The 27737-nt window shown below is 42.7% G+C and overlaps 1 protein-coding gene and 1 long non-coding RNA gene across 2 annotated transcripts in view; one reads left to right on the top strand and one right to left on the bottom strand.

The window, feature by feature from the left end:
• LOC130295926 (cholesterol 24-hydroxylase-like) lies at positions 1–26436 on the top strand. Its single transcript, XM_056547257.1, has 15 exons — positions 1–243; positions 4379–4456; positions 6497–6578; positions 10743–10813; positions 12081–12167; positions 12270–12408; positions 13249–13359; positions 13579–13735; positions 14214–14276; positions 14357–14429; positions 15962–16046; positions 16189–16299; positions 19545–19633; positions 19730–19796; positions 23158–26436. Exons 1-15 carry the CDS (start codon positions 107–109, stop codon positions 23305–23307), a joined length of 1500 nt encoding a protein of 499 aa, XP_056403232.1. The 5' UTR covers positions 1–106; the 3' UTR covers positions 23308–26436.
• The window catches only part of LOC130295929 (uncharacterized), a 21579-nt gene continuing 460 nt past the window's right edge, over positions 6619–27737 (bottom strand). The window contains exons 2-3 of the long non-coding RNA XR_008849051.1: positions 21337–21433; positions 6619–6989 (exon numbers count right to left, since the gene is read on the bottom strand). This is a non-coding gene — a long non-coding RNA (uncharacterized LOC130295929). The remainder of the gene's footprint in view (positions 6990–21336; positions 21434–27737) is intronic.

Consider the following 27737-nt stretch of genomic DNA (forward strand, 5'->3'; position numbering starts at 1 on the left):
ATCTTACATGAATGTGCAGTTCCCAACCTCATCACACATCACAGACAACTTGTTGTGGACATAGAACAAGAGCTTTCAGATCAAACGGCAGAATATTTTAAAGAATATGGAAGCTTTGGGATTAATTCCCGGGGTTGTTTTTGTGCTCCTACTATTGACCCTCATAGGTTTCCTTCTATGCTTTGGATATGTCTTCTACATGCACTTAAAGTTTGACCATGTCCCTGGACCCCCCAGAGACAGGTAAGTTCTCCAGCTTTCTAATATACGTTGTCTTTCAACTTCTCACAATGTGCAAAGGTCTTCCTGCTATTGACTGGAAACATTGTTTTACTTTTGTAAAATGTATATTTATTGAGACTTTTAAATACACATGATTTTCCAGCCAACACATCAATGTATTTAAAAAAAATAAAAAAAAAGTAATGAGAAATAATAGACATGAAATGTGTTTTCATCATGAAAAAAAACCCTGATCTATTATTGTTTATACAGTGTAATCGGCAAGTCTTCAGACCCTTTCGCAATATTTTTTTTTTTTACATGTTGTAGCGAAGTTTCCCCCCATTATTCTGCATTTATTACATTACAGTGACCCCCCGACCTACAATGGCCCGACATACGATCATTTCAACATACGATGGCATCTCAGAGGCAGCATCAACATACGATGCTTTTGTATGTCGGGGCCATCACATAAATGGCTATCCGGCAGCGCAGACTGCTCCAGCTGCCACCGGATAGCCATTTACGGTGCCCCGTGTGGTCCGCTGACGATCACTTACCTGTCCTCGGGGCTCCGGCGCGTCCTCTTCGGGATCCCCTGCATCGTCGGCTCTGTCCATCGTCGTCATCATGTCGCTGCGCACGCCGTCCCGTCATCCAATAGGAGCGGCGTGCGCAGCGATGTGATGGGGGGCGACGGAGAGCGAGGATGCCGGGGAAGCAGAGGCCTTGCCGGAGCGTCGAGGACAACCCGGGGACGCGGCGACAGCGATGGAGGGCGACATCCAGGGCAGCGGTGATGGTCCGGAGCGGCGGGGACACGTGAGTATAACCTCCAATACCAGTGGTCTTCACCCTGAAGACCTCCAGATGTTGTAAAACTACAACTCCCAGCATGCCCGGACAGCCGTTGGCTGTCCGAGCATGCTGGGTGTTGTAGTTTTGCAACATCTGGAGGTCCGCAGGTTGTAGACCACTGTCCTATACTTTACATTGCACGGATCCCTCAACATACGATGGTTTCAACAAACGATGGTTCATTTGGAACGGATTACCATCATATGTTGAGGGACCACTGTATTTGGGGCTTTTATGCCATTCTTCTCTGCAGATTCTCTCAAGCTTTGTTGAGCTGGATAGGGACCATCACTAGAAACCATCTTCAGGTCTCGATCAGGTTCAAGTCAGGGCTTTGGTTGGGGCACTCAAGACCCTAATCCGCTACTGCGTTGTCTTGTCTGTGTGCATAGTCTGTTGGAGGTCTTGTTGGAAGGTAAACCTTTTTTTTTTTTTGGCACATTCACGCCCCGCCCCCTCCCATAGACTTGCATTGAGAGGGCGGGGTGTGACATCATGAGGGGCTGGGCTATTACATCACAAGCTCATGGCGCCGGTGTGAGGTGGTTTTTTGCGCCCCTGTAGATCTATGCGTCCGCTCCTCCCCCAGCTCTCCGAACATTTCCAAAGCTAGAACTGGGGGAGGGCAGAGCAAGGGGAGAGAGAAGTTCACGCCCCCTCCCTCATCTCCCCTCCCTGAGCTCGGCTGCTGGACGCAGATCTCTACGGCACGCCCCCTCACTGAGGACATAGATCTCCACGGCAGGTCCCCTCCCTCATCTCCCCGAGCTGAGGACATAGAGCAGTGCTCCCAATGAGCCATATGTGTAAAGGGGGACATACTGTACAGGCTAAAGGGTGACATACTGCACGGGCTAAAGGGGGACATACTGTACAGGCTAAATGTCCCCCTTTAGCCCATACAGTATGTCCTCCTTTAGCCCATACAGTATGTCCCCCTTTAGCCCATGCAGTATGTCCCCCTTTAGCCCGTGCAGTATGTCCCCCTTTAGCCCATACAGTATGTCCCCCTTTAGCCCATGCAGTATGTCCCCCTTTAGCCCATACAGTATGTCCCCCTTTAGCCCATACAGTATGTCCCCCTTTAGCCTGTACAGTATGTCCCCCTTTACACATAGAGCTCATTGGGAGCACTGCTCTACGTCCTCAGCTCGGGGAGATGAGGGAGGGGACCTGCCGTGGAGATCTATGTCCTCAGTGAGGGGGCGTGCCGTAGAGATCTGCGTCCAGCCGAGCTCAGGGAGGGGAAATGAGGGAGGGGGCGTGAACTTCTCTCTCCCCTTGCCCTCCCCCAGTTCTAGCTTTGGAAATGTTCGGAGAGCTGGGGGAGGAGCGGACGCATAGATCTACAGGGGCGCAAAAAACCACCTCACACCGGCGCCATGAGCTTGTGATGTAATAGCCCAGCCCCTCATGATGTCACACCCCGCCCCCTCAATGCAAGTCTATGGGAGGGGGCGGGACGTGAATGTGCCAAAAAAAAAAAAAGGTTTACCTTTGCTCTCCCCCAGTTCTAGTTTCGGTAATGTTCGGAGAGCTGGGGGAGGAGGGGAGGAGCGGACGCATAGATCTACAGGGGCACAAAAAACCACCTCACACCGGCTCTAGCATTCAGAACAGTTTGTTCCAAACGCTGAGCAGCAGAGTACCCCTTTAAGCAGGTGATGAGCAGTGCCTGGTTTCCTCCAGACATGACACTAAGAATTAAGGATGGAACTTTATCAGACCAGAAAATCTTGGTTTTTATAGTCTGAGGGTACTTAGGTGGATTTATTGCAAACTCCAGGCAGCATTCGTGTTTCTTTTACAGAAGAGATGCTTCTTTCTGGCCACTCTGCCATAAAGCCCAGATTGGTGGAGTATGCAGGGATGGTTGACCTTTTGAAAGTTTCTCCTATCTGCGCTCAGGATCTTCTCCCCTGATTACTTAGTTTGGTGGGTCAGATCGCTCTAGAAAGAGTCTTGGTTGTTCCAAGTTTATTCCATGACAAAATATGGAGGCCACTTTGTCCTTGTGAACTTTCAGTGGAGAAAAAAGCTTTTTTTGACACTTCTCAAGATCTGCACCTTCACACAACCCTGTCTCTAAGCTCTTCAGGCAGCTTTTTCACTCTGATATTTTTTATTTTAACTTTACCTTCAAACATGAAATGCCTGCTTTCCGTAGCAGCATCTAAAACCATTAAAGGGGTAGTCCAGTGGTGAAAAACTTATCCCCTATCCTAAGGATAGGGGATAAGTTTGAGATCGCGGGGGGTCCGACCGCTGGGGCCCCCTGCGATCTCTCTGTACGGGGCCCCGGCTCTCGGCCCAGATAGCGGGTGTCGACCCCCGCACGAGTCGGCGGCCGACACGCCCCCTCAATACATCTCAATGGCAGAGCCGGAGATTGCCGAAGGCAGCGCTTCGGCTCTGCCATAGAGTTGTATTGAGGGGGCGTGTCGGTCGCCGCCTCGTGCGGAGGTCGACACGCCCCCTTCCCGCGGGCTGTCGGGGCTCCGTACAGGAGATCACAGGGGGCCCCAGCTGTCGGACCCCCCGCGATCTGCAACTTATCCCCTATCCTTAGGATAGGGGATAAGTTGCTCACCACTGAGTCACCACTGAACTACTCCTTTAAACTTTCACCTGTTGTGTAGGACATAAGGCTGAACATACTGACCTTCCTGATCCCCCATTCCCTATTTATTTACATGCTTGGCTTGGTGGAAAACAATATTAAAAAATTTTTTAATCAACTGGTGCCAGAAAGTTAAACAGATTTGTAAATTACTTCTATTATAAAATTTTTATCCTTCCGGTACTTATTAGCGGCTGTATAAAAGTGCTCTCTGCTGACACCTCTGTCTGTATCAGGAACTGTCCAAAGCAGTATTGGTTTGCTACGGGGATTTTCTCCTGTTCTGGACAGTTCCTGATACGGACAGAGGTGTCAGCAGAGAGCACCATGGACAGGAAAAAAAAGAAATCCAAAAAGAAAATAACTTTCTCTGTAGTATATAGTAGCTAATAAATACTGGAAGGATAACAATTTTTTCTATAGAAGTAATTTACTTTCTGGCACCAGTTGATAAAAAAAATAAAATAATAATAATAGTTTTCCACCGGAGTACCCCTTTAAGGATCAGGCCTGTTGTAATCCAACATCCAGTTGTCATCGGGTAAGAGTTAAGAAGCCCCATAAACATTATGGTCCCGAAGGCTCGGTAGGTTCATCTGACAATATCAGTTTATTCTATCATATTACTTGTAATGATATAATAAAAAATATTGTGATATTATATTTTCTCTGCAGTTTTTTCCTCGGACACTTACCAACATTGATGAAGCTGGCGAAGAAAAACATGGTGATTTATGACCCGTTTTTGGAATGGTATGTATGTTATGACCATAGTATCTAATGGCAGAGCATGTAGGTGCTGGACGCCTCTGGGGGGGGGGGGGGGGCTTATCTCCCCTAAGAACCAAAGGACTGAGCAGTAGAAATCCAACATACCTGACCCTTCTCTTTTCCTACACCATCCGTTGGGGGAAGAGTTGGGTTACCCCGATACACATTAGGTGGTTGGCTGATACTGCTAAAATCATCCAGATATGTCAAAAGTTAAGATGGCACCAGGTGTCAGTCCTGAGACCCTCTGTGATTGTGAGATATAACCTAGTGGTGACGCGCACTTTACCAGGTTAGAATTCGGGATCGTAGCGGGTGTCGGTGTTGAGACACAGTGCAATTTATTCTTCTGATATGTCTGGAAAACATTTGTATGTTAATGACAGTCACACCTTTACCTTGTCTGGAATAAAGATCTAGAAGTAGTTTTGTCTAACCCTGTACAACATTAGGTGATATGTGAATGCCCAAATAGTCCTGGGAGGTGAAAAAGTGTAAAAGTCGATGCAGTTTTCAAGGTCAGTGGTGGAATTTTTTCCCCTGCTAAGTAGAAGTCATAGAGGATTTCTCTAAACTGCCCAATATGTTAACAGTTTAGTTTTTTTTTTTTTTTACAGTTGATAAGTTGATTGAAAATTTCCCCTAGAGATGTCTTCATTGGATTCCATACCACCTTCCTAACTGTCAGTTGTCTGAAATTCTAAAATATTTCAAATAATCAAAATAAACAGTGGAATTCAAAAAGCCTTCAGTCTCCATATTGTACACCTGTATTCTGGGCAAGGCAATCAAGGAGGAATGAACCAATAATAATAGTCCAGGAGTTCTGACAAAACTTCCAAGGTGATGGACCCTCAGACCTAGGAGCTCAGTGATAAGAAACATATCAATGGGAAACATAGAATTATAAAAGCTAAAATAGCAGAAAAACGTGCACACCCTTGGGTTTTTAATCCTTCGTATGTCTATCAATGTGATTGACTGAACTTTATTAGAGCATTCTGTGATGACACATTGTCCGTTCGTAATTTATACCAATATGGGTTAAAAAATTTAGAAAAGAGTCATGAGTAGAACATGCCGGATTAGTTTCTTCAAGACCATAGCGAAATACATGGGCGGTGTATAAAGTGGAGTCAAAACACATTCCAAGGATATTGTGTACTGCAGCCACATGTATGTACCATCCTTACTTCCCCAGATAGTTGCAGAAAGGAAGGGAGATTTTATCAAGGTCCCCCATGCCAAGAACATTCCATAAGATTAACAACTTAGCAACCCTGACAGTTTTAGCTTTTGTTTTCTTCATTTTATCCTCGCATTCCATAACTGTTAACCCTCTATGTCAATATAGCTGTATGAGGACATGTTTTCGAATTGTTTGTTGTATGTCCACTTTTTTATTCTATCATATAATTTATTGAGAGAAAAAAAAAAGCATAATAATAATTCGGGAGGAGAATGAAAAAAGCCACAATTCCACCATATTTGTGGAGCTTTGTTATTTGTCATTTACTTTGCAGTAAAAATAACACATCCATCATTTACTAAAAAAAAAGTTTAGCATCATCATATTCTGACCCTTATAATTTAGTTTTTGTGTGGAGTTATTTTTTTATGGGGGGGGGGGGGGGGAGGGTATAAAAAAAAACAGTCATTATTTTTGTCTTTTTTTTTTCTTGATTTCTGTCCTTATCAGTATATTCAGTATATGTATAGTATATTCAGCCAATGTAAGCACGTAAACATGATCAGCATATGTGCAGGAACACTCTTGGCTTACGCACCAACCATACTGTAGTCGTAGACCCCATTGACCCTCTTCTTATGGCCTCTCTTGGGTTGGTATGCATTTTTTGTCCTATAGAAGACAGTGCAGCAGACTGTTCTTTCCTGCCACTATAAAGAATACTACCGGTAAATGGTATTGTTTTTTTTTGCATTGTGGCATCATATACCACTATAGGGCTATGCTGTACCATACACCAGAGGTCTAATTTTAATGTTTAATATTTATTTTAGGGTGGACAAGTATGGTCCGGTAATACGTCTTAATCTCGTTCACAAGGTCCTAATCTTTGTTATTAGCCCTGATGCAGTTAAGGTAAGTAACCAATGATTCTTGTACAGTGGGGATCAAAAGTTTGGGCACCCCAGGTAAAAATTTGTATTAATGTGCATAAAGAAGCCAAGGAAAGATGGAAAAATCTCCAAAAGGCATCAAATTAAAGATTAGACATTCTTATAATATGTCAACAAAAGTTAGATTTTATTTCCATCATTTACACTGTAAAAATAACAGAAAGCAAAAAAATGGCGTCTGCAAAAGTTTGGGCTGCATGCACTGCCCCCTTTGCAAAGCTGAGACCTGCCAGTGTCATGGATTGTTCTCAATCATCATCTGGGAAGACCAGGTGATGTCAATCTCAAAGGTTTTAAATGCCCAGACTCATCTGACCTTGCCCCAACAATCAGCACCATGGTTTCTTCTAAGCTGTTTTCTAGAAATCTGAAACTGAAAATAGTTGACGCTCACAAAGCTGGAGAAGGCTATAAGAAGATAGCAAAACATTTTCAGATATCCTCTGTTCGGAATGTAATTAAGAAATGGCAGTCATCAGGAACAGTGGAAGTTAAAGCAAGATCTGGAAGACCAAGAAAATATCAGACAGAACAGCTCACAGAAGTGAAATGAGAGTCCACAACCAGTTATGGTCAAACGGAGGATTTACTGAGTAGAAGACAGGTGGAATTATCTTCACAACTAAGGCCAGAATTCCCAGAGAGGTGGCCAGGACCCAGAGGACCTCGCAGCTTGCTGGACCAATATATTTGTAGTTAACTTGACTTGAAATTAGACTTGACTAGTTTCAGTGACAGCAGACATAGGCCCTGATTTACTAAGAGTGGAGTGTTTATTCTGGAGTTATTTTTAATATCATTCGTCTTTTTTTTCAGGCTTATTTACTATTCTGTCGCACATGTGTTTTTTTTTTGTGTCGCACGTTTTTTTTTTGTGTCGCACAAACTCTGAGCTAAAGAAATTAGTTGTGTGAGTCAAAATGGTTTAGACTTGTTTGTTTAAAAATGTTTTCATGAATCAAAAGTATTCATGTGTTATAATTTTTCAAACATTACAACAATTATCCTTGTTTATCAGCTTGGGTGTTAAGTTGATTTAAACCTAATATTGCAAATGTGTTAAAAAGAAAAAATATAGGTATATAAATCACAAAAGCATTCAATATTTTATTCATAAAAGTTTTGAACTGTACAAAATGTTTTCAGGTTATAAAACAAGTTACTTTCACAAAAAACACAATGGCAAACAGTCCCTTGTTAGAAATCGCTCCATTTTTGGAATTTCACTCGGCCTTTTGGCTGTCGGTTATTGTGTGAGGCAAACTCACACCTTTTCTCGAGTGATTTTGGAAGTACTATTTTTTGTCGGTAAAATGCCCATTTTTGCATGAAACACGCCCATTTCAGAGTGAAAAAAAAACACTGAGTGTTTTCTAAAGTGTCAGCTGTGCGACTAAAATTTGGACGCATAAATAGTCGCACAGACGTTGCGACAAAAATTTTGGCGCAATAATCGAGAAAAAGAGTCGGTTGGACTTTAGTAAATGAGGGCCATAGACTTGAGACTTACTGGCATGACTGTAGCTTTTGGGGTCTTCCAGATGCTGATCACTTGCACTGAGATCTCTGGTGGTTGCTGTGCTCAGTAAGGTAGATGGAATCTGAGAGAAATTGTAATGGCTGCCCCTTTATATAGTGGGGGGCTGGACTAAAGCCCATTGGCCAAGTTGCGGGTCATAGGTTAAGCTGGTGCTCTCTGGGAGAACATGTAACAACAGATCATGTGACAACATAACATAACATGTGACAGCTTACACAGGTCCTCTATACTACCTATACATAGGGATCCTGTCTATGCATTAAAGTGATATTCACACCTTTATTAAACCAACAGGGGGGAGACCTTGCAGGTGGGCCCCCAGGTCACTGAGGGACTCAACCTGACAGGGCCTAAGGGTAATACAGGACCATGTTCTGTACTGGGACATCACACAGAAGTTTTTCATTTTTATTGGGCGGTGGGGGGGGGGGACTGTGTAGGGGTATGTGTATATGTAGTGTTTTACTTTTTATTTTGTGTTAGTATAGTGTTTTTAGGATACATTCACACAGGCGGGGTTTGACAGTGAGTTTTCCGCTGGGAGTTTGAGCTACAGTGGAAAATTTGCTGCATCTCAAACTTGTAGCGAGAAACTCACTAAACCCGCCCATGTGAATCTTCCCTGTACATTCACATTGGGGGGGGGGGGGGGGGGGGGGCAGAGAGTTGTAGTTTTTGCAACATCTGGAAGGGCACAGTTTGGAGACCACTACACAGTGGTCTCCAAATTGTGGCCCTCCAGATGTTGCAAAACTACAACTCCCAGCATGCCCAGACAGCCTTTGGCATGCTGGGAGTTGTAGTTTGGCAATTCCTAGAAGGCAGCAGTGAAGATCACTTACCACTGATTCTAACTGCTGCCTCCACCACTACCTCCACTTCCTTTCTGCCGCCAGTCCCACCGCGATTGCCAGTCCCAACAGTCCGCGCACATTCTGGCCCCCGCCGCCATCTTCCCCCCGCTCTGCCCAGACTTCCAAGGGCAGGCAGAGCGGGGATTTCAACTTTAACCCCCCTGCCCCCAACTGCCATTGGTCGGTCAGTCCTGACCCCTGCCACCTCACTCCTATCCTTTAGGATGATCGGGGCTGTCTCTGACAGCTTCGAACATCCCTATTTTCTGGGCGATCGTTTCACCAGAGACCCGATCAGCCCGGAAAAGCCGTGATTTGCCGGACAGAATAGATCGCCGACAAGGGGGGGGTCTCTGGACCCCCCCCCCCCCCCCAGGGGTTTGCACCGGGTGCCTGCTGAATTATTTCAACAGGCATCCTGGTCTGGTCCCTGCCCGACGAGCAGCGGGGACCGGAATTCCCACGTGAGTCCTTAAGTACCAGCACGACAGGGCATACCTGTACGCCCTTGGCCCTTAAGGGGTTAAATTGCCCCTTTCTAAATTTGTATTATTGTTTGCTACATTTTTAGTTCCCTGCACGCCTACATAAATTGATCGCTGTTTAAAAATTAATAAAAATGTTGTTATAAAAAATAAAAATTTCGTTAATTACTATTTTTTCCATCACTACTGTATCTTTTTTTTAATTATTTTATATATTTTTATAATTTTTTTTTTAATGGTACCCTACCAAATTTTATTAAAAAAAGGTATCTCCATCACTTTTTTGGATCTCTAAAGTCCAAAAATATATAAAAAAAAAAGCCTGTAAAAACACCAAAGTTAAAACCCACAGGTCGTTTTTCTTGGAATTTTTTTTTTACGCCAAAGTCTCAACAAGAGGTAGCTTTTGAAAAACTTCCAAGGAGTCAAAAAGAGATGAAAAACGGCCAAAGGATTAAAAACAAAAAAAACGCCAAACTGAAAAAAACGCCAAGTGGATCTGGCATTTTGCAGTTCACTATTGACTTGCATCTAACATCTGCAGCTAACATTCTGTGAAAAAACACTGTGCCGCAAAATTTTTAATAATGTTTTTATTGGTGTTTTTGCATGAAAAACCTCAGTGGAGTCCTAGCCTTAAAGGGGTAATCTGGTGGAAAACTTTAGTAAATGACTTCTATTGAAAAATCAAAATCCTTCCAGTGCTGAATACTACAGAGGAAATGATTTTCTTTTTGGAACACAGCGCTCTCTGCTGACATCATGAGCACAGTGCTCTCTGTTGACATCTCTGTCCATTTTAAGAACTGTCCAGAGCAGCATATGTTTGCTATGGGGATTTTCTTCTACTCTGGACAGTTCTTAAAATGGACAGAGATGTCAGCAGAGAGCACTGTGCTCATGATGTCAGCAGAGAGCTCTGTGTTCCAAAAAGAAAATAATTTCCTCTGTAGTATTCAGCAGCTAATAAGTACTGGAAGGATTAAGATGTTTTAATAGAAGTAATTTACAAATCTGTTTAACTTTCTGGCACCAGTTGATTTAAAAAAAAAAAAGTTTTCCACCGGAGTACCCCTTTAAACATATTTTATAAAGAATTTTTGGTGTTAACATAAAAACTTGTTTTAAACAATGAGTCATTTTCTGTTGCATTCCCTATAAAGCCTTTTCTTTACCTTTATTACTGCTTGATATTTTTGTCTTCTATTTTGCACTTGTTAATCACAATTAATTTAAATATTTTATAGGAATTCCTAATGTCTCCAAAATACACCAAAGATGATTTCTATGATCGCATACACAGCATGTTTGGAACTAGGTAACAATTGGTTGACTTAGTCATAAGCACAGCCAGAAATATACATGCAGTGTACAGGGGAGGTTATAGTGCAGGCTAGCTGAGAGTAGTAGTACCTTAGGGGGTAGATGGTGATGTCACATGGCAGGGTGGTGGTGTAACTAACCTAATGTTCCTCTGTGAACCCAAGCAATCTTTTGTCAAAGAAGTTGTCCCTGTGATTAGTCTACACTTTCCTAAGCAAGAGTTTCATTGGCTGAGAGCGCCACACTATTCTCAAGCTGTACTTGTGCCTGAGTGCATTCCAGGACCTGTTGGTCTACAGCCTGGGCCTGGTCTTCAGAGTAAATTAAGGGGCTACAAACAGTTTTTGCACCCCATACCTGGGCATTGCACAGTGTAAAATAGAACCAAAATTGCAAGAGAAACTCCAGCAGCTCAATGTAAATCATTACCTCAATTGTACGCCATTATTGGGTAGGCAGGTACACTCCTTCTGTTAGGTAGGAAGGCTCTCTGATATTAGATAGGTAGCTGGACCTGATTATTAAGTAGGTAGTACACCCCTCTAACTTTGTGCCAAAAACAATAACTGTTACTTATCTTCTCTCCATTCCCACATGGCAATTCTGTTCAGATTGGTCCTTCAGTCTGCTTCAGGCAAGGGCAGAGCAAAGATATGATCTCTTCACACTGTCTATGCTGGGACATAGACGTTCTCTTTTACTCTTAGCCTCTCGAAGGAGTCTACACGTCAAAGAGGGAAGACAGCACTAGTCCCTGCTCTTATGCCCGTGACCATCCAGATAACCAGTCCAGATACAGAACATCCAAATGGTATAGGTCACAGCAAAAAGTATGAGACTCCCAATTTCAAAAAGGCTGTGGTCTTTATTTAGGTCATCAGCAATGCTAAAAACGTTTCGGCTATAGTGTAGCCTTTGTCAAGCTTGACAAAGGCTACACTGTAGCCGAAACGTTTTTAGCATTGCTGATGACCTAAATAAAGACCACAGCCTTTTTGAAATTGGGAGTCTGTATACTTTTTGCTGTGACCTATACCATTTGGATGGTCCGAAGGAGTCTGTAACAGTAACTGGCAGGGGTACTGGTTAGATCCTGTCCAGTCCACCCTGATCCAGTGGACATATAGTATATAGTCCTTATACTGTACTTACAACAATATCAGAAGGTTACTATCCAGGTTAATGTGATTTAATTGTTGGCATATAACCTCTACACTTGTTTCTGTGTTAGATGTCTTTTATGTGGTCATTTCTATTTTTAGATTTATGGGAAATGGTTTGGTCACAGATCGAAACCATGAACACTGGTACAAACAGAGGAGGATTATGGATCCATCATTCAGCAAAAGGTAAGTAGCTTATATCCCTCACCAAGTAGACCAATCAGACCTGTGCACAGATGAAATTTGATTAAAATTACTTAAATAATACATCTTAGTTTTTTTTTTTAGTAACCTGATGCAGTCAATGACAACGTTTAATGATAAAGCAGAAGATCTGATGGAGAAACTAAGAGAAAAGGCAGATTGGAAAAGTCACATTGTAATGCACAAAATGATGAGTAGAGTCACACTGGATGTTATTGCCAAGGTAACGTAAGGCATCTCATAAAAGAAATAAATCGTGATTTGGGGCTGATGACATCCTTGTGCCCAGTGCGGTCATGTCACTTAAAGGGGTAGTCCAGTGGTGAAAAACTTATCCCCTATCCTAAGGATAGGGGATAAGTTTGAGATCGCGGGGGGTCCGACCGCTGGGGCCCCCTGCGATCTCCCTGTACGGGGCCCCGGCTCTCCGCCGAGATAGCGGGTGTCAACCCCCGCACGAGGCGGCGGCCGACACGCCCCCTCAATACATCTCTATGGCAGAGCCGGAGATTGCCGAAGGCAGCGCTTCGGCTCTGCCATAGAGTTGTATTGAGGGGGCGTGTCGGCCGCCGCCTCGTGCGGAGGTCGACACGCCCCCTTCCCGCGGGCTGTCGGGGCTCCGTACAGGAGATCGCAGGGGCCCCCAGCGGTCGGACCCCCCGCGATCTGCAACTTATCCCCTATCCTTAGGATAGGGGATAAGTTGCTCACCACTGAATCACCACTGGACTACTCCTTTAATATGAGATCCTTGGCTAATAGGAAAACTGGTGCTCAATGTAAACAGATATGCTCCAGCTACAGATTGGGCTCTTGGGAACCTATAGACCTTATCAGCTACCAGGGCCCTGATCAGTGCTTGGTTAACAACCACTTAGCTCACCACTGGTTTATATATATATATATATATATATATATATATATATATATATATTTATATATATATATATATATATATATATATATATATAGAGTATAAATGAGGTCATACTTAGATGGATAAAGAGTTCAGGGTTTGTAGAATGTCAGATCTTTATTTTGTATTCTATATTCATTTTTTAAGGTTGCCTATGGGATGGAGCTGGATGCTGTTCATGATGATCAAACACCATTTCCACAAGCAATTTCCATGGCTATGAGAGGAATGGTAGAAGCACGGAATCCATTGTCAGTGGTTTGTATTCTTTCTTACATTTATACTGTATGCTTTTGGGCTCAGAAATTCCCATTGCAACCCTGCAGTCACCCCCACTAAGAAGAATGACCACTTATACATGTATTTTAAATGATGGGAGAGGAAGGTGTAGATCCCATACATAACATTGTGAAGCTAAAGGTTACTATCCTGGAGTAGTCACTGATCAGTCACCGTTGATATTTTTTTCCCCCGCAGTTTAATCCATTCAAACAAGATGTGATCAGAGAAGTGAAAAAGAGTCTGAATTTTCTGAGAGACACAGGCAAAGAACGTATTGAGCAAAGGATTAAGGCGATTCAAGATGGAGATGACATTCCTAAAGATATCCTTACGCAGATCCTTAAAGCTGCTGGTATGGCCCTAGAAATACTGACTATGCAGAAATTGAATTTTTTTTTGCCAAAAAAATTGTACCCTTCACTTAATAATAATAAATAATAAAATTCTTCCCCTTATGAATACACCGAGTTGTCTATTGAAAGTGGGATAAAGATGTAGAGCAACAATGGTCTTACACAAGGCTGGGTTTCCACTCGGCAGTTTTTGAGCCAACGCCAGAACATCCATGAGGAAGGAGAAGTATAAGTCCATCCTATATTTCCCATTCCTTTTTAAATTCACTTCTGGTTTCGGCTCAAAACTACAGTGGCAGTCTTCCAAAAAGGTGCCGTATGGAAGCCCAGCCTAAAGATGTTATGTCCACCTGTCATAACACCCAGACTGCCTTATTGATTGTTATCTAGAAAATAATACTTGAGGTCTTACTCTTTGGAGATCTTCATACAGTATACCTGATATCTCATCCTCTTCTTATATCACTATATTTCCAGAGCTGGAAGGCGGTTGCACTATGGAGGATTTTGTAGATAATTTTGTTACTTTTTTTATCGCAGGTAAGTAAACTATCTATCTATCTATCTGTCCTTAGTTTATCTATTACAGAGGTTGACTATTGATTTGCAAATGGTTTCAGGACAAGAAACAACCGCCAACCAGCTGTCCTTTGCTGTTCAGGAATTAGCACGACATCCAGAGATACTAGTAAGGTAAGTGAATTCTCACACATGGGACCTACATTATACAACTAAAAATTTTCATGTAGGAAACCTGTAATAAACATTCAGAATATGTACCTACAGTATTATTGATGTTTTGACCTGGCCTTAGACATTAAAACCTTAAAGGGAATTTGTCACAAAATGTTATTTTTTTTTCATAAATATTGGAATCCTGAGGCGCAGCAGTTCAGCACACAATAAATTGCACTATAAAGGATTGCTGCACCTCAGGATTCCAATATACTATAAAGAAGCACTGCCGGTGGTGACAAATGCCCTCCAGGCTGGTGATACATTTCTAGACAGAGATCTTCTATAGCAGCAATAAAAAAGGTAGATAGCAGTAAGAACTCGCCAGTATGAACCTCATTGTGGAGCATAGTACTCCTTAAAGCACCACAGGCATTTATTGGAGGGTGTGAGAGACCCCCAAGAATGTCCAAGTTGCATTGAATCGGGGATAGCACTGTACGGCATATGGTGGATGTGTGAGACCCACCATAGCACTATTCATTAACAGTGCATAACAATAAATGGAGGGCATTTGTGACCCCCCAGTAGTGCTTCTTTATAGGATATTGGAATCCTGAGGTGCAGCAGTTCAGCACACAATAAATTGCACTATAAAGTGTATTTTCAACCTTACAAAGGTGTCAAAAAATATATGTACTGAATTGAGGCAATACTGGCAAGACATAAAGCTCCTAGAAGAGCTAACTAAAGCTATCTAATATAGTGAGATCTCTGATAATTTTAAACCACTATTTGTTTTCATTCACATAATAAATTGTAGAGCATACCAATAAAGATTGTTTTTAGTGGGACCCTAGTATAGGGTATTTGTCCCCGAGGAGGGTCAACCCTCCAAAGGGTTTTGATATTGAATTATTGCCCTGGGACTTACAAGATATGAGTTTGGACAAAAGGAGGAAAGACAAGGGCGCAAGGGGAAGGGGGCACAGGAACACAATGAAGAGGAGGGAAGGAGAAGTTAGCTACAATATTTTAGGCATTGGAATGGTAAAGGGGTTTGCCCATATAAGAGTACAGAGCTTGGCTATCTGCGTGTGGCCTATAGAGATGAATGGAGCAGTTGTGCTTGTGTCCAACCCCTACTCCATTCAAAAGAAGAGGACCACGGGACCCCCTTTATGTGATTGGTGGTGGTCCCAGTGGTAAGAGCCCAGCTGATCAAACATTCCTCCCCTATCTGCAGGATGAATTTCATATGCAAACCCCTTTAAGGTTTCTTCTACAAACCCCATAGTCTGTCTTTACAGATTGCAGGGGGATATTATTGCTTCGGGGATAGAAAGGAGTATTATTAATTTTGGGGTTCATAAAGGGCTTATCGCTTTGGGAGAACATAGGGGATTTGTCACTTTGGCAAAAATGGAGGGATAACATAGGTCAGGGTTATGGTTTATATCAAAATTACCCTATATCTTGATTGGTTGCTATCCTCCCAAGTGGACCTCTTTTTTTAAATCAAAATTCTCATAATTTTGCCTCTGTCTTAGGGTCCAGGCTGAAGTGGATGAAGTTATTGGCTCCAAAAGAGATATTGATTATGAAGATCTTGGGAGACTGAAATATCTGTCTCAGGTACTTAGTAATATCACTCAGTTCTTCCTCGAGCCTACAATCTAAATCTAATTTCCTTCCTATACACATGATCCTATGAAAGCAATGAACAGGAGGAGTGGCGTGTAGATCTGCTACTGATGAATGAAAATTATTTCTTTAGGTTTTAAAAGAAACCTTGAGGTTGTACCCGACAGCCCCAGGAACCACAAGAACCACAGAGGAGGAAAGTATCATTGAAGGAGTGAGGATTCCTGCTGGATCTAATGTAATGGTAGGAGAGACACTGCCGATCAGGAATATTCTGCCAGAGCTGAAATGGGGCAAAAATTCATGGCTTCAGTTTAGTAAACAATGTAGCTTCTGGGGTTACACAATTTGCGCACCTCCCATTAACCTCTTAAGGACGCAGCCCTTTTTCACCTTAAGGACTGAGCTCTTTTTCGCAATTCTGACCACCGTCACTTTACAAATTAATAACGCAAAAACACTTTTACCGAATATTCTGATTCTGAGATTGTTTTTTCGTGACATATTCTACTTTATTTTGGTGGTAAATTTTTGGCGTTAATTGCATCCTTTTTTGGTGAAAAATCCCAAAATTTCATGAAAATTTTGAAAATTTTGCATTTTTCTAACTTTGAAGCTCTCTGCTTGTAAGGAAAATGGATATTCCAAATAAATTTTATTTTTCTTCACAAACACAATATGTCCACTTTATGTTGGCATCATAAAATGGACATACTTTTGCTTTTTGAAAAAATTAGAGGGCTTCAAAGTAGAGCAGCAATTTTCAAAAATGTCATGAAAATTGCTAAATCTGAAGGGACAGATGTTACAGAACTACAACTCCCAGCATGCCTGGGCAGTCGAGGCATGCTGAGAGTTGTAGTTTGGCAACATCTGGAGGGCTACTGTTTGGGCATCCCTGGAACAGTGGTCTCCAAACTGTGACCCTCCAGATGTTGCAAAACTACAACTCCCAGCATGCCCAGACAGCCTTTGGCTCTCTGGGCATGCTGGGAGTTGCAGTTTGGCCCCCCTAGTGGTTGCCACAGTAAAGATCGATTTACTTTCACTTTCAATTCCCCCCCCCCCCCCCCCACTGTCAATTCCCTACCTGATCAGGATCCTGCAGGCTCCAGCGAAGATCCCAGGTCCCCAGGCATCTTCTCCTGCAGGTACCGGCCTCCATCTTCTTTCCAGAGCCCCTCGACATCCAGGGGCGGGCAGAACGGGGGGTTGCCATGGCAACCCCCTGTCCTGCGCTGCCATTGGTCAGAACTCCGTTCTGAGTAATGGCAGGGGATAGGAGTAGATCGCAGCTTTGCGACCTCACTCCTATCCTTTAGGCTGATCGGGGCTGTTGCTGACAACTCCGATCAGCCCTATTTTCCGGGTGATCGGGTCACCAGAGACCCGATCAGCCCGGAATTGGAGAAAATCGCATGTCTGAATTGACATGCGATTTTCTCCGATCGCCGACATGGGGGGGTCTCAGGACCCCCCTGGGCGATGTGCCAGGGAGCCTGCTGAATGATTTCAGCAGGCATCCGGCTCCGGTCCCCAACTGGCTAGCGGTGGGGACCGGATTTCCCACGGGCGTATGGATACGCCCTCGGTCCTTAAGGACTCGGAATGCAGGGCGTATCCATACGCCCTGTGTCCTGAAGAGGTTAATGTCAATTTTCAGTGCCTGATGATCTCTGATAGCAGCAAACAGGCTGGAGAAGGCCGGGCAGCCATATCTTCCATTCGTGGTGCCCGTAAACTCTTTATGGTGCCCACACACTTTGGATTGCTGTGGGTTGGATATCTGTACAGAGGACAGCTTTTCATCCCAACTTCACCATACATGGCATGGCTGAGCATTTATGTGTCCTCTGTAGAGAAGGGAGAGATAAACTGCAGCTAAGCAGCTCTTTAGGGTAGCTTTTCTCTTAGGGAACAACAGGGCCAGGCAGGGTAAATCCAACATACCTGACTCTTCTCTTCCCCATTTATTCTGTCGGGGAGAGTCAGAAAGCCACTTTAGACCACCCTCCAAAGTTGGAGGTTTCTGATGACTTTTGTCTAAAGTGTATGGGCACCATTAGACTAGACCTTCTAGGGATGTCCCATAATTATCAAACAGCCAAGGCCACTGTGATAAACGGGTGCATTTTAACACTGTCCATCTTAAAGTGCCCTTATACTTAAAAGTAAAGTCAGCCAAACCTGCTTGGGGACACCAGTCAGACTGCTTTTCTTTTCCCCTCTTTAAAAATTGAAGAAGCGATCTGATTTGTTCCTATGGGCAACTGGTCAATTTTTTTCTCTGCACAAGTTTTGATCAATCTCCCCTGCTGACTTGATGAATCTCCTCTGAAGGAACGTTCATCTTGCAGTTATTGAAAGTTTAGGGCCACCTTAAGTTTGCACTGTCTAAGAATTACAGAAGATTAGAAAGTCCCCCCAGTATTCCTTTCTCCTTTGTAGAAGCTGACTCTTGTGTGGTGGCCATATAAGTCACATATCAGGTGTCCTATTTTTGTATTTAGGTTTTCCTCATTTCTCGACCTCATATCTTGTCCTCAAATCCCATCCTCATATTCTGATCTCGTATCCCGACCTCAGATCCATCCTCATATCCCATCCCCCCACACTACCTATTCTCTCCACCTGCCTGCTGGATGATTGGCAGGATGTTTAAATGCCCCAGCAATATCTGTAGCCCGAGAGTAACACAGTCATGTACTGAGATGTACTCGGAGTCCAATAGATTTGCATGGAACTTCAGAGAATACCCCCACCCTGGCCTAAGGGGGTGGGATAGGGTTAATTTAACTCTACTATATTGTTAGTTGACATATAAGAAACGTTACCAAGTTTCATTGCATCTCCAGCCATTTGGAAGTTATGCTGGAACATACATACATACATACATACATACATACATTGGCAGGTTGAGTTATACAGTATATAGATAGATTAGACTGTATAAATAGGATTGCATGCCATAATGGGTATTGAGCGTATATGGAGACCATAGCATGCCACTGCTCTTCAGAATACTTGTCTTTAGATTTCAGCTCGGGGACCACATTTTTAACAGAAAACACAAGTACTAACATCTTATAGACATATCTGAGAGTTCCAACAAAAATGTATTTATTGACAAGTCATGTATACAACATTTTAGATATCTTAGGGGAGATTTATCAAAACCTGTCCAGAGAAAAAGTTGCCCATAGCAACCAATCAGATGGCTTCTTTCTTTCTTTAATAAGGCCTCTGACAAATGAAAGAAGCGAGCTGGTTGGTTGCTATGGGCAACTGGGCAACTTTTCCTTTGTACAGGTTTTGATAAATTTTCCCCCAATAGGTATCTGCCATAAAGTTTACTTCTGGACGGTGTGAGCTTAAAAACCCCACAACCCCACAATTATACCTAGGTGGTAATCTCCTTTATCCAGATAGATATGGTCCCTGTACCTTTCTTTGTATACTATACTATCCAGTAATGTCTTCTCTCTGTAGTTCTGCACGTACATCATGTGCCGGATGGAAAAATATTATGCAGATCCCTTGGTCTTCAACCCAGATAGATTCCACCCTGATGCCCCCAAGTAAGTGTGGTGTATGTAATAAAGCATAAAAGTGTTGTTGTTTTTTTTTACAGTAGCTTGTCCTGGACCCATCTTTATCTTGTTTTACTCTAACAGGCCTGCCTACGTCTACTTTCCATTTTCCCTTGGGCCACGAACATGTATCGGACAAGTATTTGCTCAGGTAGGTTAATGGTAGGAGCTAAAAAACAAGGACTAGGGACTCAAATTGTACTATAAAACTAAATATTATTTCAACTTGAAATGTGGTTAAACCTATACAGATCTAATGCTTTTCACAACTGAGATTTTGGTACAGTTGTAGAGCTTGGACCCCAGGTGGTTAGATTTTACCTGCACTGATACAGACTGTGCATAAGGACCTGCTTCCCTATCTCACTCTGCTTCTTCTCCCCCCATCATTAAAGTTACCTCATAATAAATAACAAGTCAAACAACAGTTAACTTTTAGTGAGCGGGGGGGGGGTCGGCCACTGCTTTATTTAGGTATATAAATCTTAACTTGTTAAACCAACTCCTTCAGCCTCCCTTGAGGTTGCCCAACCAGAGGAAGCCCACAGCCAGCCACCGGCCTCAGCCAACGGGCGTAACAGCCTTCCCCTCAGCCTCTCCATGGATTTCTCTCCTTTACCGCCAGCTGTGACTAAACAATAGTGTTGAGCGGCATAGGCCATATTCGAATTCGCGAATATTCGCGAATATATGGACGAATATTCGCCATATTCGCGAATATTCGCATATTCGCAATATTCTCGTTTTATTTTCGCACATGCGAATTTTCGCGCGTGCGAAAATTACCACATGCGAAAATTTGCATATACAAAATTACCATAAGCAAATATTCGCATATGCGAACATTAGCATATGCAAATTTTCGTATGTGCGAAAATTCGCACACCGGTCTCATACAGTAGTATTAGAGCCTTCTTTACACCACACAAGCTGGAAGCAGAGAGGGGTGATCACTGTGATGTGTACTGTGAAAAAATAAATAAATAAATTTAAAAAAAAAACGAATATTCGTAATTACGAATATATAGCGCTATATTCGCGAATATTCGCGAATTCGCGAATATGCGATATTCGCGAATAAAATTTGAATTGCGAATATTCACGAGCAACACTACTAAACAAAAGAAAACAAACCATCCACCATAACAGACCACCAAGGGAAAATGAAAATAATTTTTAATTTTTTTATATATATATATATATATATATATATATTTTTTTTTTTTTGTAACATTCTCAAGGTTTTTTTTTTTTTTTTAAATAAACAGGGGGTTACAAAAGACAAGACAAGAGGGAAAAACACCACACCACATAACAACCAAAAGGGGTGGGAGGGCGGGGAGCTGTCTCTGCTGGCCACTCAGGTAAACGGAAAAGGACCGTGGGGAGGGGCAGTGACAGTGTAACAGTGAGAGGACCGACCAGCCCCCTGCCCCATGTGACTCCTATGCTGCTGCTCACTGGCTCCCTAGCACCCAGGGCTAGAGAAGGAAGAGAGTGGGGGGAGGGGACTCACTTAACCCTTCCTATCCCTATCCCCCCCATACCTGCAGTCAGTGGCTCCTAACCCTATTCGGCCCGGCGCCACCCATTGTAGCAAAATATGAGGATAGGAAAAAAAAATTGTGTTGCTGATGCACTTACCTTACAGTCATACGGAGGAAACAAAAACACCTATGGTGTCTACTAACCTTTTGGGGTTTGTGCAATAGAATAGGCACAACTCTCCTGAAGGCAAGAAGGTTAAACAGTGTGCTGCTCTGCGGATCCGATCCCGAGTCATATAGCCTAGATAAAGGATATATAAGAAATTGAACAGAAAGAAAGAATAGGTTCTGGGCAGGGGTGTAGCTATAGAGGTAGCAGTCGCACCAGGGCCCTGGTGCCTAAGGGGGCCCCAAAACACATCTGCCCCATAAGAGACCAGTATTTTAATTGGCACATGGGGCCCTGTTGTAGATTTTGCATGGTATGGGGTGTGATGCAAAGGGCAGATGGAATTACCCTATTTTTTATTGTAAACCCATGACACAGATTCTTATGAATTTATATAACACTATAATGTAAATTTTATGTAACTTTTATGAAATTGTGTGATCAATTAGATGTTTTCACTTAATTTGTTGTAATTGCACTGAGCTGGGTATATATATATATATATATATATATATATATATATATATATATATACCCCTTAACGTGTGTGTATCACTAAGCTTGAAAATGGCTCCATAGGAGCAGAAAAGTTGCTTCAGAGAGATGAGAAAATAAATTCACTTTGTTTATTGGAGTGCTGCATCCTTGGTGTTTTTGTTTTCAATCTGGATGGAACCTGATCAGCCATAACTATATTATAACTAAGGAGTGCTGCAATATTTTTTTCAATATATATATATATATATATATATATATATATATACATACACACACAATAAGTAACACACACATATATATATATATATATATATATATATATATATATATATATACATATACATGAATACTAACTACACACTTATTTAAGCAATCTTGGTATTATGGAGGAGGTTGAGACTATACTTGCTATTAGGCAACCCAACCCTATGCAGTTGTATTGACTACAACTGTTCTGTAGGGTGGACCACCATTTTGATTTTTAGTTTTTGGAGATAAAGTGCCTGACACTATAATCTTAACCCTTTTTTTTTATTTATTTGGGTTTAAGTTTACTAAACAAAATAATGAAAGTTACCTTTTATGTGTCATATTAGTGTATCTTTCCCAGGCTACTGGAAATTCGGTCCCTTTGTCTGCTTCGGCAGGTTTGCTTATATATATGTTTTTATTTTACCTGCCAGTAGCTTTAGGTCCTTGTGTTTAGGATTACTATACAGTAGCACTATTCTTTCTTTTTCTTCTGTTACCTTACCTCAAAGATGACTGGCTAAATAGTGAATACAATTGTAGCAATATGTATATTGGGTTTCACCATCTTGTACACAATTAGGTTTCCATTTACTTACAGCAAACTAAATCATTGTAAATACTCCGGGTGGATTAAAATCGCTTATTTTTGGAGAAGCAGATATTGTGGATTAATATGGTTGTTAAATTATTTTTTGAATATTTAATAAAGAAAATGGCTCCATAAAATCCCACCACTAGGAGTCCCCATACTTACTGGGACACTAACCAGTCTTGAAGCAGTATCGGCTTGTCCATGACTCATGGACAAGGCTGCAAGAGCAGACACACCAATCACCTCCCACCATCACAAGGAATGGACACGCCCCCTCCAACCACACAGCAATCACCTCCCATCACCACAAGGGATGGACATGCCCCCTTTCCCCTGAGAGGATTTCTAGCACTGTGAACTAATGAAAAGACGTATTTTATAATAATTATAGGTGATGGAGGCATAAAAATGTAAATGGTTAGGATTAGGTTCTGCGTAACATATGAATGTGTTACCAATATACTATTGCTACAATAACATGTCAAATATATATTTTTACATTCTCTCTGAACAGATGGAGGCAAAAGTGGTCATGGCCAAACTTCTACAGAGATATGAGTTCGAGCTGGTGGAAGGACAAAGCTTCAAGATTTTGGATACAGGGACCCTGCGCCCCTTGGACGGTGTCATTTGCAGATTGAGGCCTCGAGCATCAAAGAAATAAACTGCATTACCTCATTTCATAGGAAAGAACATTTTAATTAGTTCTCATTCATATGAGTGTACTGGATCTATACTCTGGTCAGTGGTAAGTTCACATCTATCCAATTTTAAAAGTGACTACATTCGGCACATTTGCAAGTGTATACTGTTTTTGTGTGGGACTCAAAAATGTGGTCGACCGTGCCTTTGAATCCCACAAAAACAGCATTATCCTGCTTCTTCTTCCCACTGCTGAACATTAAAGGGGTACTCTGCTGGAAAATATATATATATTTTTTTTAAATCAACTGGTGCCAGAAAGTTAAACAGATTTGTAAATTACTCAAAAAACCTTAAAGGAAAACTGTCACATATTTTCTCCCGCACTATCCACCGGTATTGGTGGATAGTGCGGGAGACGCTGATTAAAACGAGCCCTACCTTGGTCTGATCCGTGCCGCCGTTCGCCCGCACTTGTAGTTTTAATCTCTGTGTATATCCGGCTGTAAATGGCAAAGGCGGTGCTTTTGCGGGCTAACTGACACTGACGTCAGCGCCGCTCATGAATATTTATAAATTGTTGGCCAAGGAAGTCTCGCCTACCTTGTTATCCCTCTACAATTCATACCTGACTGGGGGGGGGGGGGGGGGATACCGACGGACTCTAACATGGCATACATCAAGGTACTCCCCAAACCGGGGAAGGATAGCTCAACGCCAGGGGGATATAGACCGATTTCCCTCATTAATGTTGACCTGAAACTAGTATCGAAAATATTGGTGGATAGACTGGCGGGCATTTTGCCGAGATTATTACTACCGAATCAGGTCGGCTTTACTAAGGGACGGTCCTTGGTCACTCATATTCACACAGTTTTAACATTACTAGATGACTTGCAGCAATGTCCTGAGAAGCATCCCACTGTGGCATTGTTATCTATAGATGCCGAGAAGGCTTTTGACAATGTCCGGTGGGACTGGCTATGGGCTGTCTTACAACACATGGGGTTTAGCGGACCCTTCCTACATTATTTGCAAGCTCTCTACTCTACACCAAGAGCGAGGATACACACTACTGGCTTCCTTTCACCCACTTTCACACCACAAAAGGGAACAAGACAGGGTTGTCCTCTCTCCCCCCTGCTTTTTAATCTGGCTATTGAACCCTTGTCGCGCATGCTACACTCCCTCAGAGACCGGTTTGGGGTGGAGCTGGGGGGACAGAGGATTAGCCATACGTTGTTTGCAGACGACCTACTGTTGTTCCTAGAAAATCCAAGGGGGGGGGGGTATGGAGAGAGTCTTCGCTACACTGGAGGCCTTCGGGGAGCTTTCTGGCTTTCAAGTCAACACTGACAAAAGTGTGCTCTTAGATTTATCCCCACCTCATGCTGCACTTTATAGTTCGGAATTATCAAGGAGGGTACATTTGAGTCGTACGTCATTCAAATAACTAGGCATTTGGGTGGGTCGAACACCGTCATCCTTATACGCGTTGAACTATCCCCCATTGATACGCAAAATCGAGGGTGAACTTAGCAGATGGATGACGCTACCTCTACCCCTTTTAGCGAGATGTCATCTAGTTAAGATGCTGAGTTTTTTGAAATTATTATATCCCATACAAACATTCCCTAACTTCCTCTTTTACTAGGTTTATTTGGGCTGGTAAGAGGCCTAGGATTGCACTGACTAAACTAATGCTACCAAGAGAGAAGGGGGGGGGGGGTTGGGTTCCCCGACATTAGGCACTATAACTTGGCGTGCCTCTTTCGGCACTGTATTGACTGGTTAAGGGAGAGCTCCTGGTACTCGAATGTTCGTCTGGAGGGAGGGGTGGCGACTCCTTGGACTCTCTCAGCATTGCTCCATGCAAAATTTGCTCCTTTACCCGCTAATATCAAAAAGAGACTCCTTTTCAGAGATACAATAGGGGCTTGGAAGCGTTGCAGAGAGCTCATGGACCTGCCTTATTCCATTAGTAAACACATGCCGCTGTGGAACATGCCGGAATTCCCGATGGGTAGATCCAACAGTATGTTTCATAGTTGGAAAAGTAGGGGCATAACTAGGGTGCAACATCTCCTATATGCAACCGAACCCCGTTATCTACTCTTCCCTGAACTCACTGAGAAGTACGGTTTGCGGGAAGGTCACTACTTGCCTTATTGCCAGGTGATGGCCTTTCTACGCCCATGCTTAAACAATCTGTCGAGGGAACATGCCCATACCTCTTTTGATAGCTTCATTACCTCCGATGATCCATATCATACTCTGGCGGGTCTCTATAGATATTTGACGAGGAAAGGGAGTGGGACAGGGATGTCGGCCCTCTTTCCGTACTGGGAGAGGAAGCTGGCAGAGACTGACTTAGCGGTCCCTATCTTGGAAGGTTGGGCGAGGTTATGCAAGGCGGTTACGAACGAGGGGTGGAGGGAGACCCAATTCAAGATTATGCACCATGCCAGATATGGTTTTTCTCTGCGCAGGACAGCTGTTAAACCAGATAGGTTAGAACATTGCCCAAACTGTGGGTAATTTAGGACTGACCTCTACCATGGACTGTGACTCAGAGATTTTGGAAGACGACTGTATACCCCTTGATGCGGAGACTTCGGTTGTACTTTCCCCTCTCTCCCAAGCTGGCAGTTCTACACGTGACGCCAGATGATATGTCGACTCCACTGATACTACACACGCTTCTCTTGGTGTCTAAACGATGTTTACTGTCGCACTGGCTTTCTCAATCCCTGCCAACGGAATCGGAGGTCATCTCACAGATGTCACACTATATGCACATGGACCATATTGAGTTAGTTAGGATGAAGGAGAAATCGGCAAAGAGCTTTTTATCTGACAAAGACATTATCAATGTAGTGAAGCCATTTAAAGATACGATATGGTACCTGACGAAAGATTTGGCAGGGGACCTGGGTAGACTGAGACTACCAGACTGACACAAGGCGCTCTAGAGGTGGATGTTGAGTGGGTTAGAGTCGGGCCCTCAGTTCACGGGGAACAACTCTCGCATTGGTACAGGACCTCATGTATTCCTCTTCTCACTAGAAACGTAATCACTCGAGATTTAGGATGTATTGTCGTATGTTCCCTCGGCTGCTTCTCTCTTGTCTTATGCAATTCTCCTTTGCATTATCCCATTAGGGGTGGGGTGGGGGGCTGAGTCTGATGGGGGGGGGGGGGGGGTTGTTTATTCTGCATATTATCCTTTCTACTGTATGTACTGTTATATGATATCATATTCATCTCCGACACACTGATGCCAGATTCAGGGTATGTCCTGAGGCAAATGTTTGTAACTTTTATTTAAAAAAAAAAAAGGGAAGGAAAAAGTACAATAAAAATATGTTTAAAAAAAAAAATACAGGAGGGACTCAAATGTACATTCCAGCTATATTTTTACACTTGTATGAAAACCTTGTGCACATGTATTAGGTTGAAGTTTTTGTAAAATGAACCTACTTTTATGATAGAGGTTAGTGTTAATTTTTCAAAGCCGAGTGTTTTTTTAAAATCAAGTTTTTGTTAAAGGGAGAATGACAGTGACAATGTTACTAATAAAGCTTGTACAGAAACACATTGAATCTTGTGGTAATTTCACATATTAGTCACTTGACAAACATGACTGATGTGTGGTGGCCCAGCACAAGCTTGTCATGTGGCTCACATATTAAAAGGTTTGCTGAAAAATAAAGTGCTTCAGGAACTGAAAGCCTAAGTAACTGTGTTTTCTACATTGCATATGTGTCTTTCTAGATTTTTTTGTTATAACATGCATTCACAGTTCTCCAGTGTGCAAAGGATTAACAGTGCACCACATATTCTGTACAGATGAGCCAGAATCTAGTCACATGTTGGAATCCTAGCCAATGAGAGCAGAAGCATGTCCTAACATCAGCCCCCTAGCCTTAGCTGGAAGCACATGTCAGTTTCTTAGTTACTCTCACATTCCTGGGGAGGCAGTGTTCTGTGTACCTAGGTATAGCTAATACCAGGCACATCTCCTTCAAATAGGTACATCAAGGGGAATTTATCAAACAATTTAGACGGCTTTTTTCATCTAAATTTGTCACAGGATAAGTCGCAGGCTGGTCCTGTGTGACTTTACCCGCGACTTTTCATTTACACTGTTTAATTTTTATGAGCACGAAGTGATCTGATTTAGATCACTTTGTGCAGTGGTCACTAATTTATCATGTGCAACTTTTCTGCAAAAAGTCCAAAAAAAGTCGCACGGACCAGATATATAAGAAATCACAGGGCAATTCAGACCTGCCCCATATCACTCCATGCAACAATTGTACTAAGGTCTGTGCGACTTTTATTACAATTGTCGCACGCCCCGCCACTACTCTGCAACATTTAATCAGAGGAGTTAAGTGTGTCATTTGATAAATTAGGCTAACGGACGCCACTTTCCCGGCAACTTTTTTG

The sequence above is a fragment of the Hyla sarda genome, chromosome 11, assembly GCF_029499605.1.
Source record: "Hyla sarda isolate aHylSar1 chromosome 11, aHylSar1.hap1, whole genome shotgun sequence".
Lineage (NCBI taxonomy): Eukaryota > Metazoa > Chordata > Amphibia > Anura > Hylidae > Hyla > Hyla sarda.